Raw genomic sequence first — 15,855 nt, forward strand, 5'->3', positions numbered from 1 at the left:
GGGGGAAGGGGGAAGAAGGGGGGGGGGGGGCGCCCCTTGCCCTCCTCTTCCTCCCCTCCTCTTCCTCCCCTCCCCTCCTCCTCCCCCCCCGGCCCTTCCTCTCCGCCCTCCGGCCTCGCCACCGGGAGCTGGGCCCGGGGCTGCCGCCGGGTGGGGAAGGGAAGGGGGCACGGGGGGGGGGAGGGAAGAAGGGGGGGGGGGGGGAAGATGGCGGAGGGAGGAGGGCTGGGGAGGGGCTGGGGCTGGGGCTGGGGGGGGGGAGATGTCTTCCAGATGTGGGCTCCGCAGCGCCGGCTGGGCCCCAGGGGGAGGGCGGGGGGAGATGGGGGGCTAACAAGGGGCGGGGGGGGGGGGGGGGTGTGGGGTGAATGGGGGGGTGAGGAAGAGGAGGAGGAGGAGGAGGAGGAGGAGGGATGGGGGGGGGGAGGCAGGGCAGGGCCGGGAGGAGCGGAGGAGGAGGCAGGGAGCGAGTTTTTCCTGTCCCCGCAGCGCACCCTGAGTCACGGCAGCGGCCCGAGCCCCAGGAGCCCCTGCGCCCCCCGGCCCGGACATGAGGCCGCAGAGGGGAAGGTGAGGGGGGCACCCCCTGCCCCATGGGCACCCCCTGCCCCATGGGCACCCCCGCCATGGGGCACCCCTTAACCCGCCTCCATGCCAGCGGCGCCCGGCGGAGCCCACGGCACGGGGTCGGGGCTCTGGGGGGCTCGGTGCGGGTGCCGGGGGGCTGGCGGCAGGCCTGCGGTGTCGGGGAGGGGGCTGGGGGCCGGCACGCTGCCCCCACACTGCTGCTTTGGGGCTGGGACGGGCGCTTTGCGGTGTGACGTACCCCACAGGGCTCGGCCGGGTGCTGCAGGGCCCCTACTGCCTGCCCAAAGGGTTTGGGGGCAGTGGGGGAGAAAGCGGGGTGGCGCGAGCAGGTGGGGGCGTTGTAGGGCGAATAGGGGGACCTGTGGGGACCCGGTGGTGATTTGGGGCGTGGGGAGCGGCTGCCGGGGTGCCCCGGCTGTGCCAAGGGCGGGCACGGGGCCGGGCAGCGCGATAGCAGGCTGGCACGCGGCGTGGGCGCTGCTGCAGGTGCCCGGCGGGGCTGGCGTGGTGCCGGGGCAGGATCCGGGAGGTTTTAGGGGCCGTGGGCCCCGGCGGACAGCCCAGGCGCTGTTTTTTTCCCCCACCCCCCGTAACGCTTCTCCCTTTTCTCTTCCCCCAGGGGCTGACCGCGCGCTGAGATCTGCCCGGCCCCAGCCACCGCCATGGCCTCCCAGCCCCAGCCCCTGCACCCCCCCTTGCCCTGCGCCTCGGGGGGGGCAGGACTGGCGGCCGGCAGCCCCGAGAAAGGTGAGAGCCCCTCGGGCACCAGCCCGGCCCCTTACCCACACCCACTCACGCATGGGTTGTGCTGCCCTCAGCCTGGAGCAGGGCATCTCTCGGGGCCGTAGGGTTTCTGTAACGTGCCGTCTCTCTCCGTGTCTCCCTCCCGCAGGCACCGCTCGCCCCAAACCTCCCATCCGGCCCAAGCCCCGCGTGCTGCCCAAGCCGTCCGTGCCCGCCAAGCCTCACCCGCCGCCGGCCCCGCGGCACCCTCGCCCCGAGCTGCCCTCGGCCGAGAAGATGAACCGCCTGGCGGGGCCCCAGCCCTACGGCGGGGGCAGCTCCGGGGGGGCCCTCAGGCGCCCCTCCTTCACCCTCAAGTCTCCCGAGACCCCCAACGGGAAGGGGCTCCCCTCCCCGCCGCCCTCGGCCCCCGAAGACCCGGGCACGAGCCCCGCCGGCGAGGCGCCTGCGGCCCCCCCGACGCCTTCCCGCAAGGGCCCGGCTCCCTTTAAGGTGACCCCGGTGCCCGTGGCGGCCAAGCCGGAGCGCTTCCCGGGCACCACGGTGGAGGAGATCCTGGCCAAAATGGACAGCAAGGAGGGCCCGGGAAGCCCCGAGCGGGCCCGGCTCTCTCCCTTCTGCCCCGACGCCGCCTCTCCAAGCCGCTTCGGCTCCAAGCCCTTCGCCGCCGTCTTCAGGAGGCGCCCCGGCGGGGAGGCGGAGGGAGCCCCCCCCGGTGAAGCCCTGCAGCCCCCTCAGCACGCCGGGGGGGAGCCGGGGACGGGGGGCGAGAGGAGTTCAGTGGCTGAAATGAGGTGAGGGGCGCGGGGCCGCTCCCTGGGGACGAGGGGCCGTGGGGCCGTGGGCTGGGGGCGGCGCCGCGCGTGATGGGAAGGGAATAACGGGGCTGGGAGGGAGCTGAGGTCTGGGCTCCGGCACGAGGCCGGGGTTCCTCCTAACCAACAGTGCCTTGAGCTGCCTTCGTGGGAAGGCTGGGTCACCCGCGACAGCCCCGGTGGTTTGTGGAAACCGCAGGAACGGGCTGGCCCGGTTAAGGAACCGTGCTCGCAGCCCTCTGCCGGCTGGGAGAGCTGCCAGCCCGCCCTGCCGCTGCCCCAGCAGGGCATTTCGGGGGCTCATTGCCCCTGGGAAACGCTCCTTTTTCTCCCTGTTTCCCACCCTCGTTGTTTTTTTTTTCCTGCTGGTCCACGCCGGGGCAGAGGCGCCGGATCTGTGGGACTCCTGGCTGCGGGACGGGCTGGTGGCGAGCCAGCCCTTGGCCGTGCTCCCGCAGGCCGGGCACCTCTGGGAGCAGGGCAGGGGCTATTTTCATCCAGAGTGTGAGAAACTCGCTCTGCGAAGGATGAAAAACTTCCCAGCGAGGGCTTTGCAGCCCGTTCTCCCCCCTCCCTTCTGCAATCAGCCCCCTGACTGAACCCGGCAGGGAGTGAGGGGTGGCTGCAGCTCGCCCCGCGGGGATGGGTTGGGGCCGGTGGGGCTGGTGGTGGGAGAGGAGAGCGGGGCGCCCGTGGCATTCACCCACCCTCCCGTCTCCCCGCAGCAGCGGCTCCTCCCCAGCCGGCCTGAGCTGTGCCGGGGACCCCCGCCGACTCTGGAGGCCGCCGTCCCCCCCTGACGTGAGTTCTCGCCGCCCCCTCCTGTGCCGCGGCTGCTCCGCTCCTGGGCTCTCTCCTTTGGGGCTCTCCTGTCTCCTCCGGGGCTCCCTCTCTGCGGGGTGCGTGTCTCTCCTTCCTCCTTTCTGGTGCTCAGCCCCCTCCCTCCCTCCCAACCCGCATCCCTCGGGGGAAGGGGGGTTCCCCCCTGCTCCCCCCCTGTGCTCGGGGTGCCAGGCTCCTGGGGCGGGCTCGGCAGGTGCCAGCCCCGCCGCGGTGCCGAGGTGGGGACGAGGAGCAGCCGTGAGTCACCAGCCAGGATTTTGGGTGGTGGCGGGGACACCGAGCGGCGTGCCGGGGCCGGGGGGGAGGAGAAGGAACCCCGCTGGCCGCGGGCAGGGCCGGGCCCTCGGTGCCAGGGCGGTGCTGGCGTGCCCCGGGGGGTGCGGGTTGGGGCTGGGGGCGTTTCTGTTTCCTCTCGCTTCGGGTCTTCCTCTCCGTGTCTCTCTGCACGCCTCTGGCGGGGGGCTGGGGCAGGGGCAGGGGCTCTGGGGGGGCTCTGGGTGCTGCCTGGCCCTGCCCACGGGGCACGGAGCAGGGCTGGGGCCCACGGGGAGCAGCCGAGGCTGAGTCAGGCAGGAAGCGGCCCCGGAGCTGGCAGGAAGCGTGGGCGCCTCCTGCCCCGGGATTTGGAGGGGATGGGGCTCTGGGAACGGGGCGAGATGCCCGGGGGGTTCCTCCTGAGTGACTGTGCCCCCTCCCCGTGCCCCCCACCCCATTCTTTCCGCAGCTCTCCTCTCTCCAGCTGGGCACCCCCGGACCCCCCGGCTCCCCGAGACCCCCCTCCTGCCCGCCTCCAGCCCCGGGCGCCCCTTTCCAGCCCGCCGAGCCCTCCGCCTTGGCCCCCGGCTCTCCCGAAGCCCCCCCGGAGCTGCTGCCCCCCGGCTCCCCCACCCTGGCCCCCGGCTCCCCCAGTTCCCCCGCTCAGCCCCCGGCCCAGGATCTCCCCGCTGCCTCCATCCAGGCTCCGGGCGCCCCGGCCGAAGCCCAGCCCGCTGCCTCCCGCTCCCCCGGCTCCCCGCACACCCCCAGTGAAGGGTCCCCCGCCACCTCCAGCCCCCCAACACCGGGCACCCCCCAGCTGCCCCCCCGAGCCACCTACCCCCCCGGCTCCCCCGAGGCTGCCGCCGAGCCCCCGTCCCCCCCCAGCCCCTCCCCAGAGCCCCCTTCCAGAGCCTCTCGTCCCCCGGGCTCCCCGGAGGGACCCGATGACTCCCCTACATCCCCGCGGTCCCCCGAGGGTCCCGATTTCAGCCTCCCTCCCCCCAGCAGGGACTCGGGGCTCCGACGTTGCTCTGAGGGGGTCCTGCGGCCCCCCCCCAGCGAAGGGCAGGGCATGGGGGAGCTGGGGGGCTCGCTGAGCGCCCTGCCCCAGCCCGGGGAGCCGGCGGCGCAGCGCTCGCTGGGCAGCGAGTCCAGCTGGAGCCTCTCGCACTCCTTCGAGTGGACGTTCCCCTCCCGGGGGGGCAGGGGGCTGCCGTCCCCCCCCAGCTCCCCCATCCGGGAGGCGGCCGACTCGGGGCTCTCCGAAGAGGACGACGGGTCGGACGGGGAGGCTGCGGGCTCCCGAGGGGACGGTGGATCCCACGGGGCTGGCGGCTGGCTGGAGGAGGGGGATCCGTGCCCGGGGGGACCCGTAGCCAAGCTGGAGGCCGAGGGCTCGGCAGAGGAGGAGGAGGAGGAGGAGGAGGAGGAGGCAGAGTGGAACAGCACCGTGCTGCACGTCACAGAGCCCGAGCAGGACCCCGCTGAGCCCCAGCCCCCTGTGGAGGCCAGCCGGGCGGATGCAGCCTCTCCGGAGGCCGAATCCTGCTGGGAGCCGGGGTCAGCGGGCGGCTCTGCCTCCAACCTGCAGGGCCCCGGCGGGCCGGGCCGGGAGGAAGGCTCCTCCAGGGCTCCCGACACCCACCCCGACCCGGGCTGGCTGACCGAGCTGCTGGCATCGCCGGGGGCTCAGGCAGCGGGACGCGGCTCAGCACAGGTCGACGGCTCGGAGGTGAGGACTCAAGGGAAGGAGGTGAGGCAGCAAGGGTTAAAACCCGGCTGCGTGCTTCTGCTTTTTTTTTTTTTCTTCTTTTTTTTTTTTTTTTTCCCTGCGTCGGAGCCGTCCAACGGGTTGGGTGGAGGCTGAGCGGGGAGAGCCGGGGTGGGGCCGGGCGCCGGGAGCCCCGCCGCGTGCGCCGGCACGGAGAGCCATGGCCGAGCCGGGCACCGCGGCCGTGCTGCGCAGGCTGCTGGCCAACCTGCGGCTGCGAGATGAGCTGGGGAGGGCTCAGAGCACACGAGGCTCGGAGGAGCCCTGGGTGGGTGCAGTGCCTGCGGGTGGTGGGCGCTGGGCTCGCTCCGGGAGGGGTGCTGAGGGTGGCTGCTCGCCCCCTGCGGTGTTTCTCTGACGCTCTCTCTGCTTTTCTGGCTCCCTTTCCCCCAGGACCTGCTGGGCTGGTCGCGGAAGGACCTGTGCAGCGAATTCGGCATCGGGAGGTCCCAGCGGGCTGCTGCTTTTGACTGGAGCCACGAGGCTGTGGCCAGAGACAGGGACTGGCCCGGCGAGGTGGGGCAGGAGCGGGAGTTCAGGACCAAATCCAGCTGGGACACCGGGCACAGCGTGGGGGACGTGGAGCGGCAGGACAGGGCCTTCGGCGCCGCCGAGAGGGACTGGAGCAGCAGTTACAAAGGGACGGAGCTGCTGGGGGACGCGGGGCTGGGCTGCGGCACCTGGCCCAAACCCCACGGCCTGGGGGAAAGCTGCCTGCAGGACCAAGATTTTGGCAAAGCCAGCTGGGGCACCGGCTACAGCTTGGACGGCGCCGGCGGCAGAGAGGAGGCGAGCTCTGGGAAGACCGAGTGGAGCAGGAGCTACGGCGTGGGCCAGCAGGAGGACAAAGAGCTGAGCTCCAGGCAGCCCAGCTGGGCTGGCAGGTACGGCTCTGGGGACCTGGAGAGCCCGGCCGGGGAGCTCGCACCCGTGTGGGCCGGCGAGTACGGCACCGGCGACGCCGAGATGAAGGACAGGGAGCTGGGCGCAGACTGGGCCAGCAAATACAGCAGCAGGGACGCTGAGAGCAAGGACGAGGACTTGACGCTGGGCTGGGCTGGCAGATCCAGCACCGGGGACGCCGGCAGCCTGGAGAAGGAGTTTTGCCCCAGCAGGTCGGCCTGGGACAGCAAATACAGCACCCAAGACATGGAGAGCCAGGACAGGGAGTTCAGCCCCAGCAGGCCCGCCTGGTCTGGCGAATACAGCACCCAAGACATGGAGAGCCAGGACAGGGAGTTTAGCCCCAGCAGGCCGGCTGAAGGCAGCGACTACAGCACGAGGGCCATGGAGAGCCAGGACAGGGAGTTCAGCCCCAGCAGGCCCGCCTGGGACAGCGAGTACAGCAGCAGGGCCATGGAGAGCCAGGACAGGGAGTTCAGCCCCAGCAGGCCGGCTGAAGGCAGCGGCTACGGCGCCGGAGAGGAGGAGACCCAGGAGAGGGAGTTCAGCCCCAGCAGGCCGGCCTGGGACGATGAGTACAGCAGCAGGGCCATGGAGAGCCAGGACAGAGAGTTTGGCCCCGGCAGGCCAGTGTGGGCCAGCGAGTTCGGCTCCGTGGCCACCAGGAAGGAAGAATTCGGCCCCAGCCGGCTGAGCTGGGCTGGAGAACGCGGCACAGCCCAGACAGAAGCGGGCAGTGCCTTTGGGGTCAGAACAGAAGAGCTGCCCGGCTCCTCTGCCCCCGGGCACCCGGCCCCGGAGCCGGGCTGGGGCAGCAGCGAGCAGCAGGAGAGCGGCGCCGTGGGCTGGATGGAGGAGCTGTGCCGCGGGGCAGCTGAGCACCGTAACCAGTTCGGTGCCATTGGGATGGAGCAGGGGCCCGACCCCGCCAGCACTACAGCGCCAGAAGGAGGCCCCATGTCCTGGAGCGCCGAAATGAGCCCCGGGGACCTGCAGGAGCACGGGGAGCCCCCGGGAGGCTGGCACGGCGACCTCCCCTCGGCTCCTACCGCTGGTACCGGTGATGGTGGACCAGGACAGATGGCTTGGGATGAGGACGGGGCAGCCCCGGGCAGCTCTGCACAGCCCCAGGAGGATGAGGAGGAGGAGGAGGAAGCAGGCTGGAGGCAGCCCCAGGAGGCAGGCGGATGGAGCGCGGAGCTGAGCGAGGCTGAGGCCAGGCGCCAGGAGTGGGCCAGTGCCTTCGACGCCCGCTGTGCCGCACGCAGCCGGGATTTCGGTGCCGGGGAGCCGAGCCCAGGAGACCACGGGGCTTCGGCACCAGGGTAAGGAGGGAGCTGGCGGGGGGGGGATTTGGAGGATCTGGCAGAGTTAGCTCCGTGCCCTCATTTGGCCAAGCTGAGGGAACCTCGCGGCCTCATCTCGGCCAGGCTGAAGGCGAGGATCGGGAGGATCCTCTGGGGATCACTGTCCCCTCTGCCCCTCTCCACCACATCCCTGGGGCTGTTTTGCCAGGGAGGAGGGCTGTGAGCAGCCCCCATCCTCCTCCTCCTGCCCCTTGGTCACCTTTGCCTGGGACTGTGAGAGCGCTGGGGGGGTCTGACCCCTTTCTCTGCACCCTTGCCCCCATAAAACCTGGTGGGGAGCAATGACCTGAGTCCCCTGCGAGTCGGGGACCCTCCTTGCCTTCCTCCTTGCAGCTGGGGGAACTGTGGGCTCTCCTCTCGTCTCCCCCAGCAGGACCCCCATGGACGCCCACCTCTCGGACCCCAGCCCACCCTTGGGTGCCGATGCTGAGCCCACGGGGCCGAGCTCCCAGCCCCCAGCCTCAGAGCCCCCCCGGGATGAGGATGAGGACGAGGATGAGGCCGAGCCCAGCACTGCAGAGGACGGGGACGTGGCTGCAGCCCCCCTGCTGCTGGAGGCTGGCGGTGGGACCCCCCCAGAAGCGGGGAGCCAGGAGGAGACCCCCTGGGAGCACCCGGATGGGAAGAGACCGCAGAGCTGCGAGGAAAAACCCGCTCAGCCCGAGGGACCCGCAGAGCTCTCCGGGCAGGAATTCACCTTTTTGGAGGTGAGTGGGTGGGGGGAAGCTGCTGACCCCCTCCTCGTGGCAGCCCCGATCCCAATGCGCTGTGGGCACCAGGCTGCCCTGTGCTGTAGGGTCACTGCTGCCCTGGGGGGCCATAAAGCCCCGTGGGATGGATGGGGGGGTCCTGGGACCCCCCGTGCTGGGCGCTGACCTTCCCCCCGTGGGTTGTGCAGGACACGGAGGTCCTGACAGCACGGTGTACCGCAGCAAAGCCAGCCTGGGCCGCAAGCGGAGGCACCGGGCGCCCGCCCTCCGCCCCGGGGCCACCTCCGAGGGGGACAGCTGGATCTTCCAGGACTCCACAGGTCAGATCCCTGCGGCTGGGGACGGCGGGGCAGGGACATTGGGGTGCTGTGGCCTTGGCAAAGGCACCTCACGGCCGTGCTGTCCCCACAGAGCCCCGTCCAGCCCGCGCGGGCTGCGTCCTCCGACGAGGAGGCAGCAGAGGAGCCCAAGAGCCGGCGGGTGCGAGCGTCCCCGTCGGGAAAAGGCGTCAAGGTGCCGCTCTTCCCCCGGCCTCAACACGTCTGCCCTCAAGGTACGGGCCCGGCAGGACCCCAGGGACGTGTCCCCGCCGGGAGGAGGGGACCCGACCCCTCCACAGAGGCAGCGTGTGGGTATTGGGGTGGCTGGGGAGGGAAAAGGGTGCGACGGGGGGCCCTGGGGGCGGCGGGGGAGCACCCCTCTGACTGCACCCCTCACGCCCAGGCCAAGCTGAGGGGCCGAAACCGCTCTGCCGAGGAGGGGGCGCTGCCAGCAGACAGCAAGGCAGCCCCCCCGAAGGACCCCCACGTGCAGCGCTCCAAGTCCTGCAAGATCCCCGGCCTGGGGGGGAAGCCCCTGGCGCTGCCCCCCAAGCCGGACAAGTCCTCAGGGTGAGTGCCGGGGGTCCTGGGGGGGAAAGGGGTGTGAAATCCCCCTGTGGGTGTGATGGGGACCTGTGGGGTGCGGGGTGGACGTGCCAAGGTGCCTGTGGGGCTGTGCTGGCGTCCCACGGCCCCAAGGAACCCGGTGCCCCGGGCTGGTGTTTCTGCTGCTGGCAGCCGGCCTCGGGGCTGGAGCTGGAGCGGGGAGGGAGGCTTGCTGGGACCGGCATTCCCAAGGCCCCGTTGCCTGGGAGAGTTGAGCTGCTCCACCCTAAACAGTGCTTGGGACGAAGCCCTTAAAGCCACAGCTTGGAGGCTGCCTCCGCAGCTGGCCGCAGCCCGGCTCCCTGCCTGCCCGGCCCCTCTGGGGAGTGGGACCGGGTCCCCCCAGGGCTTTGGGAGAAGCCCCCAGGGCTTTGGGCGTGTTTCGGGGGGATTTTGGTGATGCAGCTCCATCCTCCCAGGTCGGACGGCTCCCCGCCACACTGGCTGCAAGCGCTGAAGCTGAAGAAGAAGAAATCATGAGCTGATCCTGTGGGGTGAGTACCGGCACGGCACGGGGGTGACACCGCGGGGACGGCTGGGACGAGGGCCAGAGGGGACGTCCCTCCGGCTCCGGGTCCCCCCAGGGCTGGGGCTCCCTGCCTGGCTCCTGACCGTGTCTCCCCCCTCCCCGTGTCTCTTTTTTAGGCTCGCTCTCCTGCCAGCGTGGCCCCCGGGAGGCTCCCGGCCAGCTCCCCCCGGAGCAGCTCGCCCCCTCCCCGAGGCAGGACACACACACACACATCTATGCACTTTGTATGATGCTCGCAGGGTCCCTCCCCACTCACCTCCCGCCCCCCTCCGAGCCCCGAGGGACTCCCCGGGGGTCTCTCTTCCTCTGCCCACCCCCTCAGCCCCCCACATTTCCCGGGGGCTGGGGGCGGCGGTGGAAACCCACAAGCCCCGTTCCCTCCCCGTCACCCTCCTACCACCCTCCAGACCAAGAGCAGCAGGTCATTATTTTGGTGCCACTTTTCAGGACAATAAAACTTTGTTGGTTGGTTCTCGGGGTGTCTTCCTTCTTCTGCGGGCTCCCTGGGGCTCGGGGAAGGGGGTGTCCCTGTCCCCATGCTGCGGGGACAGCCACCAGGAGGAGCTCTCTGCCCTCGCATGCCTGCAGCCGGCATGGGGAGCTCAGCGCCGTGTGTGGGGGGTGCCTGGGGACACCTCCACTGTCCCCACGTCCCTGCAGCCTGCCTGGAGGGACGGTCCTGGCCCCAAACCTTCCTGAGAAACCCAGGAACCCAGCCTCCATCTGTGAGTCCAGCCACAATCCCAGCCGAGCTGCCCGTGCCTGTGTTCCTGCTGGGATTTCTTTCCTCGTGCAATCCCCGGGAAGACTGGAGGAGTTTGTGAGTCTCCCCGGGCACCTTCTCCTGCAAAATGCACTCCCTGCTCCCCTCCCAGAGCTGGCTGTGCCCCGGGCCCTGTCCCCTCCCTGCTGTGAGGAACCCCAAGCGGTTTCTTCCCGGCAGAGCCTAGCGGAAAGGGGGAGAGACAGATGGAGAGATGGAGCCAAGGAGCTGTTGCTTCCCTGGTAGGATATGAGTAACTCCAAGCGACTTCGGAGGAAGTCACCAAATCCCGTGCCGGGGTACAGTCCAGCTCTGCTCTTCCTGGCACGCCGTTTGGGTACGTGGGGAGCTCGGCCCCATGGCAGCGCTGAGTGCCCCCCTGGAGCTGCACAGGGCACTGCCAGCCTGGCTCCGGGGCCCTCTGCCACGCACATGCAAGGTTTTTGTGTGGGCTGGGACAAACATCACACGAGGACAGCACCCTGGTCTGAGCCAGAGGGAGGTTTTTGGGTACTGGGTGGCTATTAATGGGTTCTACGTCCCCACGGGTGCCCTGACCCATGGCATGCCTTGGGACAGCTTTCAGCTGTTAGCAGAGCTGAGGTCTCCTCGCCCCTGGTGCCGCTGAGCCCTCGGCTTTATCAGGGGCTTGGGGCCGGCAGATGCTCCAGCTCCTGCTGAATTGCAGAGGAATCTCAGCTGCTTATCTCTGATTGCATCCAGTTGTCGCTGCCCCCTCCGAGCCTCCCGGTGCTGCCACAGGGATGTGGGATTTGCTCCAGCACTTCAGCTCCGGCTACGGGGCCTCGCCAATTAGGGGGACTAAGAGCAAGGTTACCTGATGGGCTCGCAGATGGGGCTGCAGGCGTCTGAGCCCAGCACCCAGCAGGAGAAAACCGCTCCTCGCACAGCCCCTCACCGTGGGCTCAGCTCCTCCTGCTTCCCCTTCCCCCCGGGGCCCCTCTGCACATTCCTGCTGTCCCCCGGTGGGACAGAGGGAGCAGCGGGGGCACTGCTCAGCCCCCTCCCTCCCCATCCACTGCTTTTCGGCCAGGCATCGCCTTCGCCAGGCTGCAAAGGGTTACCTGTTCTCCTGCGCTACCCACAGAAGACAAAAATAGTGGGGATTGTTATTAATAGTGATCTTCATTACCCGGGCTGGAACATCTCCCTTTGTAGCAGTTTCTGGCAATACCAAGGGTCTAATTAGCATTTTTTTTATTTCCCTCTTTTATTCAATTCATTAGCTGTCTTAAGTAACGGCTTCATCAGTCTTGGGGTTTTGTGTGGTTCTGTCTCCTCTTTTTTTTAAAAAAAAACCAAAAAACTTGCAATATGAAGTTAGCAGCCCTCACATTTAGGCATTGCATTTTAACAGCTTTTTCTCTAATTTTTCCACGAAATGCTGACCTTCGCAGCTCCTTACAGGGTTAACGTTTGGCTCTCCCAGTTGACCCTGTCCCAGGTAATCAGAATATTTTATTATTCATCACCCCCCTCCCAAGCCTGGTGAAGCCCCCCATTTGTTCTCACGGGGCTGAGAGCTGCTTCAGATTTGGGGCTTCTCCTCCCCCAGCCTTATTTCGGAGCCCCCTTAGGGCTGCCCTGTATTTCAGCAACCCAATTACCTCGCCACCAGCTCTTTTTTTTTTTGGTTTTAACACTGGTTTGAGGGGTCGGCCGTGCTGGCAGGGGGTGGTGGTGTCACTGCTGTGCCTGGCTCGGTGTCCGCGCTGCTGCTGTCCCCAGCGTGCCTTCGCTTCGCTCTGAATCCCTCCGACTGGTGATTTATCGATTTTTAATGGCAAAAGGCACCTCTTGTCTCCGTGCTGTGGGCAGCTGAGCCCCGTGCTTGTCTCAGCCTCTGCAGAGGCTCGTGGCTTTATCAGGCTGCATTTTGCAAACACTCAGCTTGTCAAAGGGCTCTGCCCAAAGCCGCAGCTGCGAGAGCTGAGCCTCGGTGGGACAGCGTCCTGCGCCTCAGCCCTGCTCCCTCCAGCGTTTCTGGGTTTGGAGGTGATTTCTCATCAAGGCAGGGCTGCTTTCTGCTCCTTCGCCTTACAAAAATAGTCAGCACAGGACCAACACACGGTGAGGTCCCTGGGGGCTCTGCGTTATGCTGTACCGGTGCAGAAGATGCCTTAAAATGTTCCTTCGCTAACCCAAGCGACCACTTCCCTGCTCCAGATTTTGGCTAAATGCATAAATGGCTCCCGCAGCACTCAGAAGAGGGCCCGGGCACTTTGGGATGCCAAATGTAAAACCCCAAGTGCCAAATGCCCGCTGTGAGGTCCCAGCTGCGAAGCCCCAAGCTGCAAAATGCCCAAACCCTGGGGTGCGACACCCCAGCTGCTGAAGGCGTCCTCTGAGATGTGAAATCCAATTCCCACGTCCCTGGGGGGTGCCTGCCCGTGCCCCCCCCCAGGAGCTGGTTCTCCGTGTCCCTGCACCCAGCCTGGGCGGTGGGGTGGCCGCGGTGGGGGGCAGCGGGGTTATCTCGCGGGCTGACGCTTTGACACTTGGGTGAGAGCCTGGTAAAACCCCTCGGAGGGGGCCGGGGCAGCCAGATGGGAGGTGTGTGTGTGGGGAGGGGAGCTGTGAAATTTCCCACGGGGGCTCCCCATCCTGTCCCGTCCCACTGAGCAGGAGGAGGAGGAGGAGGAGGAGGGCGGAGGGCGGGTAGGAAGGGGAGGTAACGAGGTGGGATTCGTCGGGCTGGGCTCAGAGGGCCGGAGGAGGTCGGTGCTGAGCCCAGGGCGCCGGGGATGAGCTGAGCTGAGCCCGGCAGCATGGAGGAGCTGGCAGAGAGCTATGCCTACGGGGACAATGAGACGGAGTGCGAGTATGAGGAGTGGGGCCCCTCGCTGTCCCTGCTGCCCACCATCTACCTGCTGGTCTTCCTGCTGGGCACGGCGGGCAACGGGCTGGTCCTCTGGACCATCTTCAAGGGCGGCCGCGAGCGGCGGCGCTCCGCCGACACCTTCATCGCCAACCTGGCCGCCGCCGACCTCACCTTCGTGGCCACCCTGCCGCTGTGGGCCGCCTACGCCTGGCTGGGCTACCACTGGCCCTTCGGCACGGCCGCCTGCAAGGTGAGCAGCTACCTGGTCTTCGTCAACATGTACGCCAGCGTCTTCTGCCTGACGGGGCTGAGCTTCGACCGCTACCTGGCCATCGTGCGGCCCCTGGCCACGGCCAAGCTGCGCTCGCGGGTCAGCGGGCTGCTGGCCACCGTGGCCCTGTGGGTGCTGGCCGCCCTGCTGGCCCTGCCCGCCCTGGTGCTGCGGCGGGCGGCGGCGCTGGGGGGGGGACGCCAAGGTGACCTGCTACATGGACTACGGGGACCTGGCCGCGCCGGGCACCGAGAGCGCCTGGGAGGTGGGGTTGGGGCTGTCGTCCACCGCCCTGGGCTTCGTGGCCCCCTTCGCCATCATGCTGACCTGCTACTTCTTCATCGCCCGCACCGTGGCCAGCCACTTTCGTCGGGAGCGGGCCGAGGGGCCCCGCAAACGCAAGCGCCTGCTGACCATCATCGCCGTGCTGGTGGCCGCCTTCGGGGGCTGCTGGCTGCCCTTCCACCTGGTCAAGACCCTCTACGTCCTGATGGACCTGGAGGTGCTGCCCTGGTCCTGCGGCCTCCACGCCTTCCTCAACAACCTCCACCCCTACTGCACCGGCATCGCCTACATCAACAGCTGCCTCAACCCCTTCCTCTACGCCTTCTTCGACCCTCGCTTCCGACGGGCCTGCGCCGCCCTCCTCTGCTGCCGCCCCCCCGGCCCCGGGGCCGAGCGCTCGGGCAGCTTCTCCTCGGGGCACAGCCACCCCCCGGGGGGCAAAGCGGGGCCGCCCGGGGGGGGCAAGCTGGACCCCGCCACCCAGGAGACGCTCTTCCGCGCCTGAGCCCCCCCATCCCGACCCCAGCACCCCCCCTGAGCTGGTCTCCTCGGGGAGAGGCCCCTGTGTTTTTTTTGGGGGACCCCCCCCTCCTGTTTTCTCAGCGCCCCAGAGCCTGGCTTGCTTTGGGGAGCCCCTGCTTGTGGGATACTTTTGTGGGGGGGGGGGATACAAAAGCATGGGTGGGTGGGTTGGGCAGGGGCAGCGGCCGCGAGATTTGTGACAAATAAATGAGTTTTGGTTACAAAAATAAAGGAGCGGAGTATGCGATTCCCTCTGGGGTGATGGAGGGGGTGTGGGGGGGGCTGCATGGGCTTGGGGGGGTCGTTGCTGTGTGTGTGTGTGCCCCCTCCTGTGTGCCCCCCACATTTTGGGTGCACGCCGTGCATCCCCACACGCTTCGGGAAGTGCAAAAATTCCCACCCCTGAGCGCCGCTTTGCTGCATCGCAGCACGGTGAGACCGGAGTGAAAACCAGAAAAAGAACCTCCCCCCCCCCCAAAAAAAAATAAAAATCCTTTGGTGCATGGGGTGGGAGCTCAGCCCGCCCCAGTGGGAGGCTCTGATTGCATCAGGCAGCTGTCCCCTTCTCCCAAATCCCCGTTTAGGTTTTTATCCTCCTTATCTCAGGCCAGATACACCCTGAGTGGTTCCCCCCTGGGGCCGTGGATGCCATCAAGCAGCCGGGGGCCGCTGCCCGCGCCCCAGGCCAGCACCGAGGGCACCCCCGTGGTGTGGGCTCGGGGCCAGTTTGGGGCTGGACGGCGTTTTGGGGATCCCATCCCCTTCCCCATCCTCCCGTGGCGCCAGCAGGACAATGGCCTGCGCTAGCCGGGGATTTTGATGACCCACCAAAACGCTCTTCTCCCGTTTCCATCTCCAGCCCCAGCCGCTTCCTGAGGCTTCGCTCTAAATAAATCTTCCCCCTATTTGCTATTTACATCCTTCATTTACTCGCGATTAACTATCCTGTCTCCTTGGCCTTTGTTCCCACTTGGAAAGGATGCGGGATCATTACTTGGTTCCTCGCGGAGCTTCCCGTTGTTTTGAGGGGGGGAGGAGGGCTGGGGCGACCTTGCTGCCTGCCCTGTCCTCGTTTTGGGACCAGCTGAGCCTCGCTCATCACCCCTCAGGGACAGCCCTTTGTCTCGATGCAGTAAATCAGGAAGGTGGCCGGGGAGGAGACTTGGTTTGGGTAACAGCAAAGGGGGTGCAGCCGTGGAGGTGAGCCTACTGGGGCTCTTTGCACCCTGGCTGGGGCTTTTTTGGGGTTTCCCCATGGTTTCTGGCTTGGGCTAAGAGCCAGGGGGTTGGGATGCTGGAAATGCTGCATCCGAGACCACAGCCCAAAGGGAAATTTGGGGTGTGTAGAGTCAAGGTGCCCTGCTGGAAAACGCAAGGAAAAGAGCTCCTGGCTCCTGCTTATCCACTCGGCCCCCCTCTCCATCCTCCTGGCCACCACCCCTAAATAAGTTGGCCCCAAAGGGGGGCAGAGGGAGCCCTGATTTGGTTTTTTTTTAGGAACCCAGGCACGGGCAGCTTCCTCCCAGGCGCGGATATAGGCACGGGGCACCTCGCCAGCGGCGGCGGGAGCTGCGGACTTTCTATCCGGCTGCTGGAGATTTCCCTTTTCCCTCGGAGGAGGGAAATGCTGAGCCGAGGAGTCTCAGGGGGGAAATGCAGGGACACTTCAGAAAAACAAGGCCGGAGAGAGGGGGGGAAGGGGCAGCGGGTCCGGACCA

The 15,855-nt window shown here is 67.9% G+C and overlaps 2 protein-coding genes across 2 annotated transcripts; both read left to right on the forward strand.

Moving 5' to 3' along the window:
• Nucleotides 1-448: 448 nt before the first annotated feature.
• TNKS1BP1 (tankyrase 1 binding protein 1) lies at nucleotides 449-9,894 on the forward strand. Its single transcript, XM_084287897.1, is given in 15 exon segments — nucleotides 449-570; nucleotides 1,208-1,335; nucleotides 1,481-2,126; nucleotides 2,873-2,948; nucleotides 3,715-4,980; nucleotides 5,413-7,247; nucleotides 7,660-7,996; nucleotides 8,188-8,197; nucleotides 8,200-8,319; nucleotides 8,411-8,430; nucleotides 8,432-8,524; nucleotides 8,526-8,552; nucleotides 8,723-8,889; nucleotides 9,345-9,419; nucleotides 9,571-9,894. Coding segments are annotated over 13 exon segments (4,743 nt in total). The 5' UTR covers nucleotides 449-570; nucleotides 1,208-1,250; the 3' UTR covers nucleotides 9,406-9,419; nucleotides 9,571-9,894.
• A 3,112-nt stretch (nucleotides 9,895-13,006) lies between these two features.
• APLNR (apelin receptor) lies at nucleotides 13,007-14,120 on the forward strand (the record flags this gene model as incomplete). Its single annotated transcript, XM_084287647.1, is given in 2 exon segments — nucleotides 13,007-13,519; nucleotides 13,521-14,120. Coding segments are annotated over 2 exon segments (1,113 nt in total).
• Nucleotides 14,121-15,855: the final 1,735 nt, after the last annotated feature.

The sequence above is a fragment of the Netta rufina genome, assembly GCF_964035555.1.
Source record: "Netta rufina genome assembly, chromosome: 5".
Classification (NCBI taxonomy): Eukaryota; Metazoa; Chordata; class Aves; order Anseriformes; family Anatidae; genus Netta; species Netta rufina.